This window comes from Rhineura floridana, chromosome 10, assembly GCF_030035675.1.
Source record: "Rhineura floridana isolate rRhiFlo1 chromosome 10, rRhiFlo1.hap2, whole genome shotgun sequence".
Lineage (NCBI taxonomy): Eukaryota > Metazoa > Chordata > Lepidosauria > Squamata > Rhineuridae > Rhineura > Rhineura floridana.
The window spans coordinates 15,373,675-15,398,156 of record NC_084489.1 but is presented as its reverse complement, the minus strand read 5'-3'; the positions used below and the strand labels follow the sequence as shown (position 1 = coordinate 15,398,156).

General features: G+C 43.1%; 1 protein-coding gene across 4 annotated transcripts in view; it reads left to right on the top strand.

Moving 5' to 3' along the window:
* The window catches only part of GOLGA4 (golgin A4), a 108,945-nt gene that overhangs the window by 64,443 nt on the left and 20,020 nt on the right, over window positions 1–24,482 (top strand). For all 4 annotated transcript variants that reach the window (XM_061585891.1, XM_061585889.1, XM_061585888.1 and 1 more), the window contains 4 exons: window positions 13,796–13,909; window positions 19,496–19,516; window positions 19,666–19,734; window positions 24,354–24,429. In XM_061585891.1, coding sequence (XP_061441875.1) covers window positions 13,796–13,909; window positions 19,496–19,516; window positions 19,666–19,734; window positions 24,354–24,429 — 280 coding nt within the window. The remainder of the gene's footprint in view (window positions 1–13,795; window positions 13,910–19,495; window positions 19,517–19,665; window positions 19,735–24,353; window positions 24,430–24,482) is intronic.

Here is a 24,482-nt window from a genome sequence, read left to right as displayed (position 1 = left end):
GGAGGGAGTGGTTCCAGGCGCCTTGAAAGAGGTGGTGATCTGATTGCTCCTGAAAAAACCCACCCTGGACCCATTGGTTTGTGACAACTACCAACGGGTTGCAAATATCCCCTTTTTAGGGAAGGTGATTTGAGAGGGTTGTGGCACAGCAGTTGCAGGTACTCTTGGATGAAACAGATTATCTTGACCCATCCCAGTCTAGGTTCAGGCCTGGTTATGGGACTGAATCGGCCTTGGTCGCCCTGATGGATAACCTTTATTGGGAGAAGGACAGGGGGAGTGCGACGCTGTTATTCTTACTTGATCTCTTAGCGGCTTTTGATACTATTGACCATGGTATCCTTCTGGGCCAACTTGGTGAGATGGGTATTGGAGGAACTGTTTTACAATGGTTCTGATCCTATCTCCAGGGTTGCTCTCAGAGAATAGCATTGGGTTGTGCTGTGGGGTGCCGCAGGGTACCATCTTGTCCCCCATGCTGTTTAACGTCTATATGAAGCCCTTGGGAGCGGTCATCAGGAGATTTGGGGCGAGGTGTCAGCAGTATGCTGATGATACCCAGCTCTATTTCTCGGTAACACCTGAATCAGGAGAAGCTGTGCAAGCCCTTGACTGCTGCCTGGACTTGGTGGTGGGCAGGATGAGGGCCAATAAACTGAGTCTGAATCCTGGCAAGATGGAGGCACAGTGGGTTGGTGGTTCCCGAGTTCAGATAATTGGTCAGTTGCCTGCTTTGGATGGGGTCGTACTCCCTCTGAAAGAGCAGGTCCATAGCCTGGTGGTGCTCCTGGATCCATCTTTGTCGCTAGAGGCCCAGGTGACCTCCGTGGCTAGGAGTGCCTTTTACCAGCTTCAGCAGGTAAGACAGCTGCGGCCATTTCTGGACCAGCCTAACCTGACCACTGTTGTCCACTCACTGGTAACCTCCAGGTTGGAATACTGTAATGCGCTCTATGTGGGGCTGCCCTTGATGTTGGTCTGGAAGCTGCAGCTGGTGCAAAATATGGCGGCAAGACTGCTCACTGGGGCAGGGTATCACCAGCATGTCACCCCACTGCTGAAAGAATTGCACTGGCTGCCCATTTGCTACCGGGCCAAGTTCAAGGTTCTGGTTTTGGTCTACAAAGCTCTATACAGCTCAGGACCAGAATACCTGAAAGAGTGTCTTATCCCTGACATACCCAGTCGATCACTGCGCTCTGCAGGTGAGGGGCTCCTGCAGGTACCATCTTATCAGGAGGTCTGTTCTGCACAACATAGGAAATAGACCTTTCGTGTGGTGGCACCTACCCTGTGGAATTCCCTCTCCTTAAATATTAGGTAGGTGTCATCGCTGTTATCTTTTTGGCTCCTTTTGCAGACTTTCCTCTTTCAACAAGCCTTTTAAGTTGAGACCTATCCCTGTCTGCATCTGTGTTGGAATTGCTTTTTAATATGGTTTTTTAAAAAACAATGTTTTTTAACCCTTTTTAAAAGATGTTTTAAAAGCTTTTTTTAGAAAAATGTTTTTAAAGTTGTTTTGTTTTGGTGTATTTTAGGGTCTCTTTTTATGATGTTTTGATGTGTTTTTAGTGCTTCTGTTTGCCTACCTGAGCTCCTGCTGGGAGGAAGGTGGGGATATAAATCAAATAATAAATATATAAAATAAATAAAGTCGTCTTCAGTGTCAATCAATGTACAAACAACTATACAATTCAGCTTAACTGTATGTAACAATACAATTCACAGTACAACTCCTGCAAAGATAAAAATATATTATTTAAATATTGGAAATGCAGAATCAGTCTAAATAAAAAATCTTTATACTCCGTATACAAACTCACAATTAAAACTACAGAAATAAGATCTGGAGATTTCCTGAATGCCACAATAAAATATATATAGAAGATACTCTCCAACTCTGTGAGCATTGCAAGACTGTCCCTCCTTTATATCTTACGTGCTGCTGATAACGCTTGTGAAACCCCCACATTTTGCAGTTTTGTCATACACAGAGAAGAGAATCCCATACTCGCATTACAGTATAAGATCTTGTTTTTGAGGCAAAAGGACTTTTTATATTTCAGAAAGAGATTTGCAAGGACTTTCATCACTGCCAAAAAACAAAAGATAGGCAATTTCAAGGTTTGGCCTCAGTCACTGAAGACCAGACCAACAATTTGCTACTTGAGTTGAAACCAGTACTTTGATCTGTGGTCAAATATGTCATTTAAGGACTGAAGGAAAATTATCCTGGCTTGTTTAAGAGTCCCTACATACAGTGCCTTGCAAAAGTAATCAGACTCCTGACCAATGCTGAATTACAAATGGTACATTGTAATTTCGTCCTGTATGATATTTTATTTTGAAACACTGAAACTCAAAATTAATTATTATGAGGTGACATTGGTTTTATGTTGGGAAATGTTTGTAAGAAACATAAAAAACTGAACCATGTTGCTTCCATAAGTATTCAACCCCCACACATTAATATTTAATTAATTGCCTATTACTCTGAACTGTTATCATTCTTATTTATAGTTTCCTTGTTATATTGTATTTTATGTGTATTTTATTGTGCTGCATTTACTGCAACTGATTTGTACGTCGCCTAGAGTGGCCATCGGCCAGATAGGCGACACATGAATTAAATTATTATTATTATTATTATTATTATTATTATTATTATTATTATTATTTGGTAGAGCCATCTTTTGTTGCAATAACAGCTTTAAGTCTTTTAGGGCAGGTATGTACCAGCTTTCCACACAGTGTCTGAGGAATTTTGACCCATTCTTCTTCACAGATTCGCTCCACGTAGTTCAGGTTGGTTGGATGTCACTTGTGGACCTCAATTTTCAAAGAGCGCCACAGATTCTCAATGGGAGCGAGATCAGGACTTTGACCGGGCGACTGTAGAACATTCATCTTTTTATTCTTGAGCCACTCCAATGTTGCTTTGGCCTTGCGCTTGGGATCATTGTCCTGCTGAAAAGTGAATTTCCTCCCACTCTTCAGTTTTTTAGTAGACTGAAGCAGGTTCTCTTGCAGTATTTCCCTGTATTTTGTTCCATCCATTCTTCCTTCAATTTTAACAAGATGCCCAGTCTCTGCCAATGAGAAGCATCCCCAAAACATGATGCTGCCACCACCATACTTCACTGTAGGGATGGTGTGTCTTGTATGTATAGCGCTTTGAGTTTTGGCCAAAAAGCTCTATCTTGGTCTCATCTGACCACATAACCTTTTCCCACATCACAGCTAGGGCATTCTCATGGATTCTGGCAAACTCCAGACGTGCTTTCAGATGGTACTTTTTGAGTAAGGTTTATTTCTTGCCACTGGCCCATACAGGCCAGTGTTATGCAGAGCTCTTGATATGGTTGACTAGTGCACCGTTACTCCAATCCCACCCACTGAACTCTGTAGCTCCTTCAAATTTATTTATTTATTGAATTTATTAGTTGCCCATCTGGCTGGCTGTCCAGCCACTCTGGGCGACGTACAAAATAGGCATACAATACCTAGACATTAAAAATGTAAAAACAATGAAGATAAAATCTAGCCCACCCCAAAAGCCTGCCTGAAGAGCCAGGTCTTCAAGGCCCGGCAGAAACTCATAATGGAAGGGGCATAATAATGGTTGGCTTCTCTGTGGCTTCTCTCACAAGTCTCCTTTGAGCACTGAGTTTTGAGGGACGGTCTTTTCTTAGCATTGCCTGGGTGATGTGATGCAGCTACCACTTCCTGATTATTTATCCAACTGTGCTCATTGGGATATCCAAACACTTGGATGTTATTTTGTACCCTTTTCCTAATCTAGGTATTAACCCGTTTTCATAGTCAACAGGAGTTAATCTTTCCCACCTTGTGTCCTAATCCTGTCCACCCTCTTGAGCAGGCATGGCATTCCTTAGACATTAGAACCCTTAAAGTGTATATTTCCAGAACCAAGTCATTTAGATTAACTGATTCCCTGTTTTCTTCTTTTCATCCAGCCACGCTAGGTAAAAGAATCACCACTTCCACACTATTTAGGTGGATCAGGGCTTGCACTGTGCTTCCTTATGAGGCCCAGAGATTGCCTATTACATCCAAAATAATGGCCCATTCTACGAGGGCTGCAGCTACCTCTTCGGCTCCCTTGGCTAATGCTCCAATAGAGGAAATTTGTAGAGCAGCCACCTTGGCTTCCCCCAGTACTTTTACTAGACATTATAAAATGGACACCTAAGCTGCCTTTGTTGAACGGTTCTTCAGCGGATCCTTCCAACTTATTATTTCCCTCCCTACATGGGAAGCTTTGCGACATCCCAAGCTGATGAGGTTCTCTGACAAGATGAGAAAGAACCATTGGTTTCCTACCTGAAAGGTAATTATGTGTTGCTGGACAGAAACTCATAAACCCCACCCTTACGGATGTCCTGTCCATTAACTCTTATGCAGTACTAGTTTATCCATCAGTTGTTTCTTAATGGGAAGTAGGTCACATGTCCTCTATTTTGCATGGTTACTTTTCCTTGGACCATTCAAGCTTGGTGAGGACACGAACTGAGGAATGCTGGGTGTGACCTACTTCCCTAACTCGTCTTTCCTGCCTCTAACCACGAGATGGAGCCATAACACAAGCTGATAACTTTCTGTCTAGCAACACAGAACTATCTTTCAGATAGGGAACCAGCGGTTCTTTCTAACGTTAGTTCTAAAAACACGAAATAGTATAATTATAGCTAAATAGTCCATTGTTCTCTAAAATGTTTTGTACCAGTCAGTTATTTCCAAAATAAGTCACTGCTTTCTGTGTATGACTTGTACTTGGCATTTTACTTATACTTCTAACATCTTGGTTTTACCAACTTTGACAGAGCAGTAAGAAATGTTGTACAACTTGTACTTTATTTTGCCAAATTGGCAAATTTCCACTTAGCAAGGGAAAAACAACAAATCCTAAGGCATTTCAAATTAACTTTGGGGATAGTCTTAGAGCCTTTTTTCCTGTCTGCTGATTTCACATCTATAGTTTTCTTCTTGACTTTGGTGGATAACAGGAAATATTTTTATTAGAATTCCCAGGCACCTAATTAATCTCTGATGCTTAAGCTAGTCTTCTCTCCTTAAAGTCGTCTTCACTATCTTCTCCAGTTTTAAGAATGAGTCTTACATCTCTCTCATTCTACTAAACAAATGTTCAGTTAACTTCCTAGTCACTAAAATGGGGATGGAGAAGCTGTGGCCTTTTAGATGATATTGGACTAACTTTTTCTCACTATTGGCTTCTCTGACTGGGGCTAGTATACATTGTAGTCTAACAACATTTGGAGGCATCCTGATTCCATATTCTCATGACTTCAAAGATAATTTAGTGAACCATCAGCTAAAGAGGAACAGAAACATCACATTTATAACGAGAGGGTGCTGACAGCAAAGATTGCGGCTGTTCTGCCTCTAGGTCAGCCTTTCCTAACCGGTGTGCCTCCAGATGTTGTTAGACCACAACTCCCATCAGCCTCAGCCATTGGCAATGCTGGCTGAGGCTGATGGGAGTTGTGGTCCAACAACATCTGGAGGCACACCAGTTGGGAAAGGCTGCTCTAGGTAGTCCATATCAACAAGTGATAATGGGGAGGACCTATTTTCAAGCAGTATCTGAAAGGAGGGGCCTGACTCTTTTACATTCCTAAAAAAGTTATTCTGGGTTGTTTCTTGAGTGTGTATAAGGTGGTAGTTTCATTTAGAAATGCAGATTGCCAGTGGGTGTCCCTTTCCCTTGCTGAAATCTGGATGAACTCTGGTTGTAGATGACCCCAGTCATGGGTTGAAAACCATGCTTGCTCCAAAGGCTCAGGCTTCTGGTGAAGGCAGCTGCCAAATAAGTTCCTGAAGGATAAGAGAGGCAAAACAAACTCAGTTGCATACTTACAGGTGGCTCCACTCCAGACTTCTCACACCCACCTCCAGTCATTGGCCTGGAGATGTCATAACATAACGTATAGTCACAAATTCTTAATGATTTGTTGCATCCTAACAGGATCTATTTTCTCTGTGCCTTCTGTATTTAAGATGGCTATACATTTATAAACTCAGTTAAAGGTTATAGGCATTGATATAGTTCCCACAATATAGCTATTTTTCATCTTTGGTCACCTCACCTAAAAACAAAATTGTAGAATTGGAAGAGGTTCAGAAAATGGCAACCTAAGTGATCAAGGGGAGTTACTGCATCCCCTTGATCAAGGAAAGGTTGCAGCATTTGGGTTTTTTTAGTTTAGAGAAAAGGCAAGTAACAGGTGACATAATACAAGTATATAAAATTGTTCATGGCATGGAGAAAGTGGACAGAGAAAAGTTTTTCTCCCTCTCTCAACACTAGAACTCGTGGACATCCAATGAAGCTGATCATTGGAAGATTCAGGACAGACAAAAGGAAGTACTTCTTTACTCAGTGCATAGTTAAACTATGGAATTCACTCCCATAGGAGGCAGTGATTGCCACCAACTTTGGCTTTGAAAGAGAATTAGAAAAATTAAGGAAGGTTATTAATGGCTACTAGCCATAATGGCTATGCTCTGCCTCCATGGTTGGAGGCAGTATGCTTCTGAATACCAGTTGCTGACAACTACAGGAGGGGAAAGTGCTTTTGTGCTCAGGTCATGTTTGCGGGCTTCGCATAGCCATCTGGTTGGCTGCTGTGAGAACAGTATGCTGGACTAGATGGGCAGTTGGCCTGATCCAGTGCAACAGACCTGGTTCTGCAACTGATAATACTTGTTTCAATAGTTACAGTGATAGAATGATTATATTTGGGTTCAGTGTTTCTTCTTATGCATTAGTTAAAGCTTTGCATAAACAAGTGTCCTGTGCATGTAAAAGATTATCTCAGGTGGGTAGCTAACTCCACCTAGCGGTTGAAGGCAGAAGAGTGCTAATGAATTTTTTTACAAGGACTTCCTGCTCTGCGCAGCTCCTTACATCAGTTCTCTTCTGCCTTCCACCAAGAACGGTTGATCTATCTCTACTTTGTGTTCAGGCCTGTATAGTTTTGTGTCTGTCTACTGTGTGTTCTTGTTTCTTTTCCTTTAGTGTATTCCCTGCTTGTGTCTTATTTTTTAAAAAAGGGGTTGTAGTTTTAAGTCCCCCCCGAGAGTTTGCGGTGGGGCCAAGCCCCCCTTCTTCGAGACCAGTTTGCTATTCTTCGTTGGATCCAGCACCCCTTCACTAGCCTTGTTATCTCAGCTGCATTTGAGGTACCCTAATGGTAAACACCAGAGCGGCCTCCTCGGATTCCCGGCATGAGCAGGAGAGCCTATTGGAGCACACTGCCCATGACACCAAGCTTCTTCCATCTCCTCTTCCATACCCTTGCCCATGGAAGGCCTCAGTGGGATGCAACAGCCACGGGGGAAGTGCACTCAGCCTTACCTCTCCACAGCACACCAGTACAAGGCATAGCTGTATCGCAGCCCTCAGCCCCTGTAAGATCTGCAGCATGGTTTGCTCCCATGGGGAAAGCAACATGTAAATTGGAAAATCCACCAAAGAAACCTAAGCTTCCCCTCAGAATGGACGTCATGCCGCTGCCATTATCTAAGCAGGCCCGAGGGCCTTTACATTCTATGGAACCCCAGGCAGAGGCAGCCATGGCCCGCCCCTCTTCCAGCAGGCACGAGGTGGCTGATGCGTGTTCTGTGGTGTTCAGGGTGGCTTCACAAGGACTGGCACCTAAGAAAAACAGGGGAACTAGTCACAACCGGCAACGACCTGATAATCCACAGGGAGCTGCAGGGAAGGAGGCTCATAGCGCCATTTGCAGGAGGCAGAGGGACCAAGAATCCTTATCTGAGGAGGAAGGCACCCAGCTCCAGCCTACCTTAGATGCGGTTTTTCTCTGGATCGTTTTCTCCTGATGGTTTTACAGGCTTCCTCGAAACAGCAGCGTCTCACCAAGCATTGCAGGAGGCTAAGGGGGAAGCATCTTCCTTTCCCCCCTCTTCGCGTCAGGAACTCCAAATTCGGAGGGGTGCACAACCCACATTGTCCTCACGTTCAACCTCTATAGTTGCAACTGTCAGCGCACATGCTATAACAGTTAAAGGAACAGCTGAGGGATTCTTTGCTAATGGATCTAGCCAGAGATCTCTCTACATCAGCTACTACTGCACAACAGCTCCCACAGGACACACCAGCCGCAGGACCCATTCCGCCATCTTCGAGAACACAAGTGGCGCAGGGCTTGACTACAGTCTGCTCTCCTTCAAATGTGTGCCATCCACTGGGCAGTGCATTACCTGACCCTTATGCCGCCTCACAAGGCAGACATCCTCAACTTCCGGATGAGGCAACGGTTGACCCAGACAACAGTCTGATTGTCCTCGATGAGGAAGAATGGAGTGGAGATTCAGAGTCAGAGGAGATAGTAACCAATAGGATTTTCCAGGAGGCTCATTTCCTTCCACTCCTGTGCAAGGCAATGGAAGCTCTCAGCCTAAATCCTCCAGGAGATCCTCCGGCTCCCTCAACATCTAGAATTTTGGCTGTGTCCCCAGACCTGAAACCCAAGTGAAGGGTGCTAAAACTTCCATCACTACTACCTAAAGTGATTTAAGTCCAAATTTGATGTCCCACTGCAGTGCAATAAATCTGTTTCAACTGCCAACAAATACTGTATGTTGGAACGACACATCATGGACCAACTCAAGGTCCCACTGGTAGATGCTCCCATTGTCAATTTACTAATTTACCTCAAGGATGCATCAGAACACAAGCTGGATCTATGTCTCAGGAGAATTCATGAACCCAGTGTGCTCTCCATCAGAGTAGCAGCAGACTCCTTGGTCTTCACAAGAGTATCCCTGCTATGGCTGGAGGACCTGTTGGATGGCCCGCAGCAGAATCTGGCTCGAACCTGTAAGTCTCTTCTAAAAATTTTAAGAGCAGTGACCTTTATGGCAGATGCATCCATGGACACCATGCAGTTTTTGGCAAGGTCATTAGCAGCGAGTGTTTTCACTTGAAGGACCCTGTGGTTATGCCATTGGGAGGCTGATACTGCAGCCCGCTCTAATCTCGCTTCTGAGCCCTATGTGGGAGGCAAACTATTTGGCGATTATGCTCTGGCAGGAGTCTTGGAATCGAAGGAAAAGAAGAAAGCTATGCCTTCTGCCAAGAAATGGGATGATAGGAGATCATTTCGGAGACCATTCCATCCTTATTTGCCCTCTCAGTCCTTTCGAGGCTCCAGGGCATTCGGAAGAGCAAAGGATGCCCATACCAGCCGTCCATTCTGGAATAGGCAACGTACCCAGACTAAAGGCCAACAACATTTCCCCAATAGATCTGGATTTGGATCCCAGTCTCGAGGGAACAAGCATCAATTCTTATGAGAGGAGCGGCCGTTTTGAGTGCAGGAGGGACCGAAGCAAGAGGCTGGCAAATTGTACCCCAGCAAAAGATGCATCTAACAGGAGCCATTGACTTTTTTTTAAAAAAAAGGTCAAACCTATGGATGGTTCCCTCTTGAGTTCCCTGGAACTGACTCAAAAGGATTGCGAGTAGAGGTGAAATTCTGGGTGAGTCATGCCAATGTAGCAGCAGCATTCTGTTGATCTTGCTAAAGTGCCTGTCAGAGCCCTATTATAAAATATGAGGAGTGTCAGGTTGTGCCAACATACCTTGCTCCAGCATAGCCAAGGAAAACTGCGGTGTCTCCGGCCTGGGCAACGTCTCCGGCGACGGGAACTGGGAGTTCACCTTGGCCCTTTTTTTCACCGCTGGCGTCCTCGCCACCACGGCTTGTGTTGCCCTTCCTCGCTGCTTGACACCACCTGCTTCAGCACTGGCAAGGCCATCTTCAGCCTCCTTCTCAAGCCTTTGTCCTGCTTCTTCGCCTATCAGATGTGCTAGGAGTGCAGAAGAGAGTGTGCCTTGAGCCTAGACTTGGGAAGGTTTGCCGGAGAGACACATTTCACAGGACGGTGTTGACTCCACTGCTGTTCCCCTCATCTGCCATTGCTGGGCCAGCTTCCTCTCTCTGTTCTTTCTAGAGGGGCTTTTCTTGCTTTGTGTGTGTCTCTGCCGATTTGGAGATGGGCATTTGCCTCCCATCTTTTCTCCTGGGCCCTTTTTAGAAGGCCAAGAAGAGAGAGGAGTGAATTTTTGCTTTATGATTTGTTAATGTATTTTATTGTATGTTGTAACTGCTGCTTTTTGTAAATTGTATTGTTTTTATTGATGTATTTTTATATTTGTGCTTATTTTTTTTGTAAGCCGCCTTGAGGGCCTTTTGGCCAAAAGGCGGGGTAGAAATAAACAACAACAAAAACCACTACCACCACCACCACAACAACAATCACCACCACCACTACCAATTCTGATGCCAGGGACCCTCAGGTGGGAGGATGCCTTCAACACTTCGCCCACCACTGGAGGGACACGTCTTTGGACCAATGGGTACTGTATATCCTTCAATACGGATTGAGGCTGGAATTCACCTCCATCCCTCCAACCGGATTTATCCCCTTCCCCCTCTCAACGTCTCCAGACAAACAGGAAAGGACCCTACAAGCGATTGCCCACCTCTTGCATATTGCAGCAATAGAACCTGTCCCAATAGGCGAGAGGTTTTCAGGAAAAAGACAGATCTTTCAGGGTGGTAATCGATTTGAAGAACTTAAATCAGTACATAAAATACCGTAGGTTCTGCATGGAAACCTTGCTGTCCATCAAGGAGCATTGAGAAAGGGAGATCTCTTCTCATCTATTGATCTAAAGGAGGCCTATCTATATGTCCTCCTTTTTTCACCTCACAGACGTTATGTCCGGTTTGTGGTGGGAGAGGATCTCTTCCAGTACAGGGCCATGCCCTTCGGTCTGGCATCTGCCCCCAGAGTATTCACAAAGATTGTGGTTGCTCTAGTGGCACCTCAGGATGCAGGGGGTCCATGTCTTTCCTTAACCTAGATGACTCTCTGATCCAGTCTGCCTCCCTCCACAAGGCTTGGGAAGATCTGCACATCATCCTAGTATGCCTGAAGGATCATGGCTTCCTCGTCAACAAAACCAAGAGCCAGCTTTGTCCAGCTCGCTGCATAATACATTTGGGGGCCACCATAGACTCACATCAGGGAATCATAACGTTGGTGCAAGACAGAGCGGACAAGATAATTACAGCTGTAACTCAACTTTTAAGTTTGCCATCAGTGGATCTTATGGATCTGGTGGGTATCTTGGAGTTGATGGTCTCAACCTATCAAACTACCTCATGGACACATCACCACTCTCGACCACTCCAGTGGGCGCTATTACCTTTTCAAAGCAACATTGCAGCCAGACATCACTGGTGGTCCGTCACTCACTGCTATGGTGGACACATGAATCCAATCTACTAAAGGGAGTGTCGCTCCAGGATCCTCCATGGACCCTGATCACTTCAGACGCCAGCCTAACTGGCTGGGGAGCCATTTGTGATGGCAGATGATACAACGGACATGGTCATCACAGGAGTCTGCACTTCCAATCATTCTTCTGGAACTTCGTGCAATTCGGCTGGCCCTGAGGCACTTCATGGAGGTCAGACGGTTGGGGGCGGTGCTTGTCAGGACAGAGAACGTATCAGCCAAATCTCATTTGAACCGTCAGGGAAGCACCCGCTCCCCCAACTACAGAGTGAAGCTGTCCTCCTTTTTCAGTGGGCAAAAGCACACGTGGACTCTATCCTCGCGGAATACCTCAAGGGGGAGGACAGCTGCCAAGCAGATTGGCTCAGCAGACAGAAGATTCATCAGGGAGAATGGAAACTCCACCCGATGGCCTTTCAGGAAATAGTGAAATGCTTTGGCAGTGTCAAACTGGATCTATTTCCCACCCACCACAACTGCCAGGTAAAAAGATTCTTTTCCAGATACATGACACCAGAGGCAGAAGGCATAGATGCTCTGATGGCCTGGTGGCCTCAAGGACAACTTTACACCTTCCCACCACTTCCAATCATTTCCAGGGTACTCCAAAAGATCCGAGCCGAAAGGGCAACAGTTCTACTGATAGCCCCGTGGTGGTCAAGGAGACCCTGGTTCCCAGAACTCCTCGATCTGTTGATCGATCCTCCATGGCAAATTCCCCTCAAGGAAGACCGGTTGTCGCAGGGACAGCTTCATCACCCAGATCCAGGATGGTTGGCACTTCATGTCTGGAGGTTGAGAGGTGACGCCTCTTGAAGCAAGGCATTCTGGTGGTGGAAACTGGGATGGCCTCAAGATGCCCTTCCACAATTAGAATATATTAGACTACATGGAAGGCCTTCTCGGCATAGTCGCAAAAGAAGGGTCTAATTCCATGGGAAGCAGGTATTAATGAGATCCTCTGCTTTTGACAAGATGGCTTATTGTTGGGCCTTAAACCAAACACTCTCAGACATCAGGCTTTAGCCCTTTCGGCGGGTCTGTCTATATCTCCTGAGAAACCCCTAGGATCTCACCCATTACTCAAGCATTTTCTTCATGGGGCAACGGCATCAGCATCTCCTACAATCCATCGTTGCCCAACTTGGGATCTACAAAAGGTCTTAACGGCCCTACAAAAGCACCCTTTTGAACCCCTAAGTCAAATTTCTCTACGTCTCCTTTCCTTTAAGGTTTTGTTTCTTGTGGCCATTATTTCGGCCTGTAGAGTGTTTGAGTTGAATGCCATTTCTGTGGACAAGAATTTCTGTGTGTTCCATAAGGATAGAGTAGTCCTACATACTGTCCCTTCCTTTTGCCCTAAAGTACCGTCTACCTTCCACTGTCAGCAAGAGCTGGTGCTCCCTTCCTTTTCTCCTAATCCTATTTACCCCACAGAGAAAATGTGGCATTCGCTGGATGTGCAAAGAGCCCTAAAAGTATATATTTCTAAAACAAAACACCTCTGACAAATAGTTTATTTCTGTCCTTTCACCCAGCGTCATTAGGGAAGAAGGTTTCCTCATCCACTCTTGCTAGGTGGATCAAAGCATGTATCACACTAGCCTACGCCTCACTAAGGTTAGCCCAGCCGGCCAGGATAGTGGCCCGTCCAACTAGGGCAGCAGCCACATCGGCAGCTTTCTCACACCATGCATCTCTTGTAGAGATTTGTAGAGCAGCTACATGGGCCACTCCTAATACGTTTATTAAGCACTATAAGATTAACACGTATTCCTCGATAGAGGCAGCCTTTGGGACGAGAGTGCTACAGCACATTCTCCCAGATCAGTAGTATACTCATCCCAGTGATATTCCCACCCTACAAGGGTCAGCTTTGGTATGCCCCACTTGAGATCATCTTTTACATGCACAGGAGAAAAGACATTTGGTCTTATTGTAAAACGGTTTTCTCTGTGCATGTCGAAAGATGATCTCAGGGCCACTCTGTAGAAGAGCTGGGCTGCCATCACTGTTTTTTCAGCATAGGCCTACAGCAGAGAGTGTATGAGTGATGTTGTCTACTGTTTCTTTTCTGTGGTTCCTATTTTTCCCCCTCATTGGTTGGCTTGTTATCAAGAACTGAAGGAACTACGCAGAGCAGGAAGTCCTTCTAAAAAAATCAGTTGGCACTCTTCTGCCTTCAACCACTAGGTGGAGCTAGCTACCCACCTGAGATCATCTTTTGACATGCACAGAGAAAACCATTTTATGGTAAGACCAAATGTCTTATTTCTGTGATAGTATTTCAATATTCAGATATTAAGGGTAAAAAAAAAATTCTTTAAAAAATCAGTAGGTCTGTTGCAGTTAAAGCTGATGGAATTTAGATTGCTCCTAACTGTGTAATAATGTGTTGTTTATTATTATTATTATTCCGAAGACTCGAGAAGAAGAAATGACAGAAAAAGTAAATGAGCTGCAGAAACAACTGGAGAAATTACAGGAGGAGTACAAACAAAGACTGGCAGATGAAGAAATCTGGAACAGTTCTGAAGTAAGTTGGAAAACATAATTATATATATATATTACTTAGGAATTTATTGTTTGCATCATTGTTTCCCTTCAAAGTTTTAATACAAATATTCTGTGAGACACAGTATTTTAATCTTCTTTTGATCTAACTTGTTGGCAAAGGGATTGGCTGTTTTTTATCTTGTGTTACCATTTTTACAAATGTGTAGGTCAGTACAGTATCTCAGAGAGGAGGTCAGGTCTTCCGCTCCCCTGGTGCATTCACTATAGCTGCCAAATTTCACTGCTTTTTAAAGTTTGATAAAAATAGCTCTTCGCTATAGGTACGTTCTTAAACGGCACTTTTTTTTGCCTGTTAATGAATATCTCTGCTTTTTAATGCGGGAGGTAAGAAATGGGATCCTGTGCAAGTTTGTTGAGAATGGATTGATCATTTGCATGCTTATTGTGTTCAATGGGATTTACTCCCCTGCAATCATATTTAGGATAGGTGAAACCACAGGGGGATGGGGAGAGGAGGAGGAAGGGTAAGGGAGGGAGAGAAAGGGCAGAGGGGAGGAGCGGTATGGGAGCAGGCAGGAGGGGGAGAAGGAGGGCAGGTTTGATCATTTGCATGTTTGAGTTCATTGAGATTTACTCACGTGCAGTCATGCTTAGGATAGGAAAAACTGACCATGGGAGGTGGAGGAGAAGAGGGAGAGAGGGCTGGAGGGGGCAGCAGAGGAGGAAGAAGAGGGGAAGGGAGGAGGAAGGGAGAGGTGGGGGGAAGGAGGGGAAAGGCAGATCTGATCATTTGCATACTTCTTGAGTTCAATGGGATTTACGCCCGTGCAGTCATGGTTAGGATAGGTAAAACTGACCATGGGGGAGGGGAGATGGGAGGGGAAGGAGGGGATTGAAATGGGATAGAGGAGCGGGAGGGAGGGAGAAAGGAAGGGGGAGGGAAGGGTCAACAGACGGAATAGGGGGAGGGGAGGGTAGGTTTGATCATTTCCATGCTTTTTGAGTTTAATAGGATTTACTCCTGTACAATTATGCTTAGGATAGGTGAAACTGACCTGGGGAGGAGGAGGAGGAGGGGAGAAAGGGATGGAGAGGAAATTGGATGGGTGGGCACTGAGCAGAGGGGAAGTCCCTTTCATTTCCAAAAGCAAAACACTGTGAACAGTATCAATCTTTTTCAGCGTTTCCCCCACCTTTTTATTCTACAGCAGGCATATGTAGCCTCCCACCCAAATTTAAGAGAAATAAAGGCCTGGTGTGGGTGTCTCCCCCAGGGCTGTGGAGCCAGTACGCCAAACCTTTGATTCCGACTCCAACTCCTCTATTTTTCTACTGTCCGACTCCAACTCCACCCAAAATTGCTTCCAACTCTACAGCCCTGGAAAGGGCTGTAAATGTCTTTTTAAATTGGAAGCTCTCATAGGAGCATTTTTATCGCTGCCTGAATATGCGCTGATCTTGGCATCGCAGCATTTGTCTTCATCTGTTTTCCATCTTGAGGTATGGTGAAATGCTCAACTACAGCTGACTTCATGGGAAGCTTCTTTGACATTTTGAATTTATATTTTAAAAAATTTGTCAATCAAAATTTATTTTGAAGACTGAGTCGGTACATTTCTTCCGACTCCGACTCCACCCAAAATTGCTTCCGACTCCACGACTCCGACTCCACAGCCCTGGTCTCCCCCTGATTAGCCAAGCATCTGTGAGTTTGGCTTTTAGAACATTGACAGTTGGTTCTTACTGAGCATGCCCATGCTTATCATTGACTACAATGCTAAATTTCTTAAATTAATTAAAAATTGGCCAGGCATTTTTTTAAACTGCAGAAGATGAAGGTCAGAGTATGGGGCAAGGTCGGTAATAGGATTACAGGTACTCTGTGAATATGGTTGATTTTTCATTAATTTCAACAAATTATGAGAACTCTGACTGAAAAAATCCAACGGGTCTGGTTTCTCTCTCTCTCTCTCTTTACACTTTTAACGCTCGATTCTCTCTGACTGTTTTGCGTATGACCATGAAAACTTAGAGGGTTGTTCAGCAATCTTTTCTAAGTTTTGTAAGATTTTGTTTTGAAATGAGTTTATAGGAAGCATCAGAATGGCATGGGGGTATTTTTAATTTAACATTGCGGAATGTGAAAAATCCATGCTGACTATAATATACAGCCACTTTCATGGCTGTATAATATAGGTTGGTTCTAGACTAAGTTAGTTGCACGTAGCTTCCACTGAAATTAGTGGGATGTGGAAACAAGCTTTTTGTGACACATCTGATTAGAACCAGATGTCATCAGTGCAACCAGTTGTGGATATTGACAATAACATGGCCCATTCAGTTGCAGATCTGGTCTTGCTGCTTATTTGAAAGTGCTAGTAAGGAGGAGGATTGCCTCACAATAAGAGACTGCCCTCAACCTGCTCCTGGTAACTGATGGTGCTCTGTTCCCAGCTAATACTTAAATCAGAACTGGAATGCTCTGCTCACCTTAACTATGTCCGTTCCAAAGAGAAGGATAAGTACAAAACAGCATTACCATGTCTGAGAAGTCATTGATCCAGCTGTGACTACAGTAATGTTATGCTCTGAGTTCACTGTTCAGACATTGCAACCAGGAGCTCAGTCACTCTAAAGTTTAAACGTCCTGGAGCTGCAATCCAAGTGTCAAGTACTGCTGCTAAATATTGCCTATGAAGTTGTTGGTACCTTACATCACTTAATTGTGCAAAGAGAGTGGATAGCTTGAGTGTCGAATAGGGACCATTTTTGGACCTTCTCTTAATGTGCATATGAATGGTGATAGAGAGCCAGAAGAACTATGGATTGAAGTCAGACATGTTATAAGGGAGAACGCAAAAAGACAATACCTCTAGTTAAGAAGAGAAAAAGACCTCAATGGATGACTGAAGAAACTCTTAAAATGGTTAAAGAGAGAAGGAAAGCAAAAGGAGACAGAAACACGGTCAGAACCCTAAATGCAATAATACAGTGACTAGTACATAGGGACAAAGAACTACTACAATAATTATTGTACAGAAATAGGAGAGGATAATAAAAATGTAGAACAAGAGCCCTATTCCAAAATATTATAGAGAAATCAAAGGGAAATTTAAAACAAGAGTACGGATGTTGAATAATCAACAGGGGAACATACTGACTGACGGAGATGAAATAAAAGGAAGATGGAAGCAATACACAGAAAATCTCTATTAGAGAAGCCAGGATGACAGATTCATTCATGGAGGAACCGTATGAAGAAGAACCAGAAATTTTAGAATGTGAGGTGAACACTACTCTTAAAATCCTTGGAAGAAACAAATCACCAGGAACAGATGGCATACCAATTGAGTTGCTACAAGTTACTGAGATGAAATCTGTCCAAATTTTGACAAATTTGTCAACAAATATGAAAAAGAAAGCAATGGCCTGCAGACTATAAGCATTCAATATACATCCCAATTCTAAAGAAATGGGGCCCCAGGGAATGCAGTAATTATTGAACTATTGCCTTAATATCCCATGCAACTAAAGTAATGCTCAAGATTCTACAACCAAGGCTCTTACCATATATGGAGCAAGAAATGCCAGATGTCCAAGCTGGATTTAGAAAGGGAAGAGGTATGAGAGATCATATTGCAAACATACATTGGATAATGGAACAGACCAAGGAATTTCAGAAGAAAATCACCCTGTGCTTTATAGATTATAGCAAAGCCTTTGATTGTGTAGATCATGAAAAACTATGGAATGCTTTAAAAGAAATGGGGGTGCCACAGCATCTGATTGTACTGATGTGCAGCCTATTCTCTGCACAAGAGGCTACAGTAAGGGCAGAAAATGGAGAACGATTGGTTCCCCATCGGAAAGGGTGTGAGACAGGGGTGTACTTTATCACCCTATTTGTTTAATCTATATGTAGAACATATCATATGGAAAGTGGGATTGGACCAAGATGGAGGTATGAAAATTGGAGGGGGAAATATCATTAATTTAAGATATGCAGACTATACCATACTCTTCGCAGAAACCAGTAATGATTTGAAACGAATGCTGATGAAAGTTAAAGAGGAAAGCACAGAAGCAGGACTGCAGCTGAACATCAAGAAGACTAAAGTAATGACAACAGAAGATTTATGTAACTTTAAAGTTGACAATGAGGACATTGAACTTGTCTAGGATTATCAATACCTCAGCACAGTCATTAACCAAAATGGAGACAATAGTCAAGAAATCAGAAGAAGGCCAGAACTGGGGAGGGCAGCAATGAGACAACTAGAAAAGGTCCTCAAATGCAAAGATGTATCACTGAACATTAAAGTCAGGATCATTCAGACCATGGTATTCCCTATCTCTATGTATGGATGCGAAAGTTGGATCATGAAAAAAGTGGATAAAAGAAAAATCAACTCATTTGAAATGTGGTGTTGGAGGAGAGCTTTGCATGTACCATGGACCGTGAAAAAGACAAATAAATGGGTGTTAGAACAAATTAAAACAGAACTATCACTAGAATCTAAAATGATGAAACTGAGGTTATCATACTTGGACACATAATGAGAAGACATGATTTACTAGGAAAGACAATCATGCTGGGGAAAACAGAAGGGAGTAGAAAAAGAGGAAGGCCAAGCAAGAGATGGATTGATTCCATGAAGGAGGCCACAGAACTGAACTTACAAGATCTCAATAGGATGGTTCATAACAGATGCTATTGGGGGTCGCTGATTCATAGGGTTGCCATAAGTTGAAATTGACTTGGAGGCACATAACAACAACAGCCCCAAAGATTTTGGGCATTTGGATTAAAATCCTGTGACTTGGTTGAAATGAGGAGAGTGGGTATCCTGAGGTGAATAAAAATATTCCTCACCTTTTATTACTCTCATTTGAAACTGCATGTTCAGATTGCCCTTTGCCATAAATTATACATGGTGTATTTTATCTTTTTAAATATTGGGGTTAGAGCACCCTTCTGTCACAATTTAACCAAAATTTGTTTGTTCTCTGCCATAAACATGAAAAAAATTTGAGAGGTGATAATGTATTCTACTGCAATTATTTACATACACTCTTTAATTTAAATGGGGTGTAAGTGCATGTAACGAACATGGGATTTTAACTTAAAGTTGCACCTTTGCTTTTTTTAAAACGTTGCCCCGCATGGCTCTTAGCTGGTAGATATTATGATAACAGTAGATTATTTGCAATAAAAGATTTATACCACTTATTTATGAATTTATTTAATATTTATATATTACTGTTAATTACATTTATAGCCCTCTCTTCATTCAAGGAGCTTAAGATGGCATACATTATTCTCCTCCCTCTCCATTTTATCCTCACTAAACTATTTTAATAATGGACATTCATCATAACTGCTTTTATGTAATGAAAAATTTGGAAGATAAATTACTTAGTACCAAATAAATAATATCTACTAACTCAAAGGTTATTTTACAATAAGGTTATAATTTGGAGAAATAAGTAATGGAGTGTTAATCAGGAAAGTAATGGCAATTTTTGTGTGGGTGAAACATGCTTTGTAGTTTTTTTTTGTAGAGCAAAAACATTTTATTAAATGTTCGTATTTTCTTTGTTACAGGTAACAATAGCTGAACTTAAGGTAAGATTGCTTTCATGTTTTTCACTAGTATTATGTCACTAGAAATTTTCCTGTGACGCTCTTTACAATATCGCTAAAAAGTAATAAGAGAAGTGTTTGTAGCGCATGTTTTCATGTATGTGGTGTTGTATTGGGTGGGTGTCTTTCAGGCCCAGCTAGCCCAGAAGACAACACTTGTCAGTGAGTCAAAGTTGAAAGAACAGGAATTCAAAGAACAGGTAAGGAAGGATCTGGTTCAGAACAGAAGGAATGTTCAGCTTTAGCTCTCAGGTACATTAAAACATATTCTAGGAATAATTTGAAAAGATTATAAAAGGCCACATAAGTGAACTTACTTTTGACTAAATATGTATAGGACAGTGCTGTTAAACATGGATTCTCTTTCGCCACTGTTACCAGGCTCTTAACAGTGTGACTCTCTAAAACCCTAGCAGAAAACAGAGTGCAACAAGCAAAACCAAGTTCAGCTAACAGCTTCTAATTCTGTTTCAAACCTACTTGAATGTCATGGCTACCAATCATGGAACTCTGTTCTATGAAGGACTAAAGGAAAAAAACTTGTTAGCATGTTTTCAAAATTACAATTTTCTGTGTTCTTTCGTAGAAATCATGACAGCTAAAGTGATCAAACCAGTTTAAGGTTGCAATATTGTTTTCTTTTTTTCTTTTTGTTTGTTTCAGGCTTGTTCTAATCCAGATTCATGTGTGCCTTCAGTGGACACATTGACCTGTCCTGCCCAAAATCTCCATTCATATCAGTAAAGTTGCAAGCTCTTTGTGTACATGGAGCTATCATTTCCTTTGAAGTGAATAGGGAAACCTTGTGGGAAGGGAAATGGGTTTTTATACAATTTTTTTATCCTGCCCTTTCTCCAAAGCGTTCACAACCACTTGTAAAGTAAGTAGTGTTAGAGACACTGGTCCAAGTTTATTAAAGAAGCTTTGTGGTTTTGAGAGGGTTTGAACCCTGGTCATAGTTCAGCACTATAACCACTATACCACATTGGTTTCAGTTTGCACAGCGGAGTCCTTCTCACCCAGAGGCCTCCTCAGAGAAAAGAATGTGAAGATGGCTTTAAAAAAAAAAAAAATTAAATATATAGACTGCTCAATAAAAAAAACCTCTAAACAGTTTACATAAAAACTTGTAAAATATAGGAAAACACCACTAAAATCACAAACTTTAAACACAAGTACACATAATAAAAATATTAAAATACAGAAAAAATCAATAGACTTTAAGAGCAAGTATACATAATAAAATTATATTTCTGGGTAGGCTTACCTAAGCAAAGAAGTTTTTAGTGAATGTTGAAAACAGTACAGTGAAGGGACTGTCTGACACCAATAGGTAGGGAATGGGCATGTTTAGGGTAAGGCAATATTTCAGGTAATCCCAAACTGTTGAGGACTTCATATACTAATAGTAACACCTTGAATTTGGCCTGGTAAAATGTCAGCCAGTGCAAATCTTTGAGCAGGGATGTAATAGGCTGAGAGGATCTCCTTCCTGTCAGCAATTGCATTGCAATATTCTAACTATCTTTTATGTCTGGATCACAAGGGAAGTTCCACATAGAATGCATTGCAGTAATCCATTCTTGAAGTTATCAATGCCTGAACTACTGCTATCCCTGTCCAGGAATGGCCATAGCTATCTTAGCAGCTGCACCTGGTAAAATGTACTTATAGTCACTGAGGCCACCTGAGCCTCCAGTGACAAAGATGGATCCAGGTGCACCCCCAGACTACTCTTCCAGAGGGAGTGTCAAGCACAGATTATTCCCCAATTTCTCAGACATGGGAACCATTTACCCACAGCAACTCCATCTTGCTGGGATTCAAAGCTCAGCTTATTTTCCCTTATCTAGGCCACCACTCCATCCAGGCACTGGTCCAGGGCCCTCACAGTCTTTCTGAATTCAGAAATAGAATAAGTTACGGAGAAATAGAGCTGAGCATCATCTGCATAGTAATGGCACTTTTCCCCAAGTCTCCTAATAACTTGCTCCAATGGCTTCATATACATATTAAAGCACTGGGGATACAATAGAGCCCTGTGGGTTTAGATAATCTGTATCACCCAACAATGTTTGCAGTTGCCTCCCACCACAACCCTCTCCACCACCTTTTCTAGAAAGGGGTATTCGCAATTATTTGGTAGCTAGTCCAAATGAATGGGTCCAGGGCCTGCTTCTTTAGGAGTGGTCATAACATCACCTCTTTCAAGGTGGCAGGGACCACCCCCTCATGCAGTGAAGTATTAACCATATTCTGGACCCAATATTTAAGGGGCATGTGGTCGGGCACAGAGATGCAAACACCTTGTCCATAACATCAAGCTGCATAAATTGAAAATGATCCTAGAACACATGATAGATTGTGGCATTGGATGCTTCCATTGGAACTGCAACAACTACAGAGTCAAGATCTCTACAAAGTTGAGCAACTTCACCCTCAAAATATGCAGCCAGTTGGTCACGCTAGGTCTTCAAGGATTCCAGGGGTCCTTCCTCCACAGTGGGAGTCAGCAGCCTCAAGACTATCCAAAAGAGCTCTGCCAGCCAACTACTTGAGGATACGCGGGCTGCAAAATATGCCTTCTTCTAAACCTGCCCCACCACACGGTGCACATAATCATGTCTACCAGCTAGTGTTTGGTTGACCTGAGAGCAAGGCATGTTCTAGTCTTCATCTGGTTTGCTTCTTAGCCTGTTCTTCCCCAGAACAACAAGAAGCCACTTGGGTTCTGCAACAGCAGAAGAGGATGTTCAGAGGCTATTGTGTCAACTGCCCATCTCTTCATTCCACAGTGACACTTCTACAGGATTGTCAGCTTTCTCTGCTAGAAAATCATTAAAGAGTCTATTGGGTTCTATCAGTCTCCTGGAATGGGCCATCCAAAGAGGCCTGCTACCCTTGCAGTGAAGAATTGTCACCATCAATCTAAACCTTACCAGAGACTATTTGAGACATCCCTATGGTTTTCACAAAGGCTATGAAGTCCTGAGCCAGCCCAATATCCATGTGGATATCAAAGTCTTCCAGCACTTACTGGGCAGTAAGGTGACTGGTACATAGCAGCATTCCTAGTTTGCCCCTCTGACGCATCACCAAGTGCAAACCCTCTAAGCCCACCCCAAGATCAAGAGGTTTTCTGGTAAAGGAGATGGTATTTCTATGGACAACGGCGATGCCCTCCTCAACCCTCCAGTCTGGCACTGAGTACCTGGACAGGCACAGCTGAGTTAGGTCAGACCCACTCAGTTAACCCACCTACATCATCAGTGATGCGTGCCAGTCAGCCCCTTTATTTACTATCAAACTGTGGATTACAGACCAATCTGGTATTAAGTAGCAGTAGCACCAGACTAGAGGGTTCAGTGGATAAGCAAGTCAAAAAGGAGAATAGTCTATGGTGCTCACTGATGCAATACTCCTTATTGTAGCAAAACACATTTCAGAGAAAGAAAGAAAAACCTTCGGAGAACTTGCAAGACTTGAGACTTCTTAAAATTAAAAAGCACCTTGTTCTAATTAGCAAAGCAGCTTGAAAATGTAGTAGTGCAGGGATTTCTTTCTCCACATCTATGTTGAATCTCTGCAATGACTAACTGAGGTGTTACTCCCACTATTTAATATATTGTATGAGTAGTTGTAGTTTCATCTTGGTTTTCGTTGCAAAGATTCAGCATAGATTTGGAGAGAGAGAGAAAGTTTGGATGAAGACTAGACATCTAGACCTCCGTCCCAGATAGTAGCTGGCCCCTTCACTCAAATTCTACCTCTCCCCGCCTGCACTAGCAAAACTGAGGTAGTATCATAGTAATTTGCTACCACATGCCCATAAAGACACATCTTAACACATCATCCAGTAACATTGCATACAGTGCAAAGATTAGGGCCAAATATGGTAATCTAGGGATCAGTGGTAAACAGTGTATCCTAAACTGCCAGTTGGAAAATATTAACTCTGTAGCAACACTCTTCCTGACTCCCACTCAGGGAGATCTGACCAAAACCAGACTTCTTCTCACCCCAATCCAGGCTCTTACTCAGAATCACAGGTCGGTTTCTCCAGCAGGACCTGGCCTGCAGTTCCAATTTCTGACCACTAGTGGGAAGTGCCCCTGTTCTTGTGACTCCCTCAAGTGGTGACCCAAAGGGAAGATCCTCTTTAGTGTCACTTACTTTGGGATAAATCTCTCCTTAGTTGACCCCACCACATGTGGCTGGGTCTGTTCATATCAGCCAAGCAGAGGGAAGGCTTTGGTGCATACCCACACTCCCGCCTGTAATCACTGAAGCCAGCACTGACCCACTGAATGCACTGCAGTCAGCAAAAACACTCTTCTTGCAAGCAGCAACAAAACAGGAAAAAACGCTATCAAACTGAAGTGGTCAGATCAGAAACACTCTTACTGGGTAAGACAGGCCAGGCAAGGGCCAGGAATGTGCTAACCAGCCCCTCCCTGTTCAGTCTTCCTCCTGGTCTGCTCCCCAGGAGGCACACAGCCAGGTCTGCTCTTACCAGCCAAGCCTGATCTTAAATTAGACATCTGTAACTTACTCTAATAGGTATGATTCCTCCATCCTTGCTAGTATTTATCAACGTGCCTAATGCGCACTAACAAATATTGATATGGTAAGTTTAGGAGGAATAGACACAAAATATTTAACATCCACAGTTGCAACCTTGGGGTCAGGATGGGACCAGGTTTTGGTAATTTTGTAGTTCAATTTTTCCTACGTTCAGTAAACATCAGTGTTGAAACATATTCCAAAGACATCTCAGTTATGTTTGTTTTATCCTTCTAATTTGTTACTTTATTTTTAGATTCATACACTGCAAGACCGGCTGAAAAATTATGAGAAGAACATATATGTCACAACAGTTGATACGCCTTATAGAGGTGAGGAATGTTTGTCTTGGCAGTAAGCTGTGGAATAAAGCCTAAGAGAATAC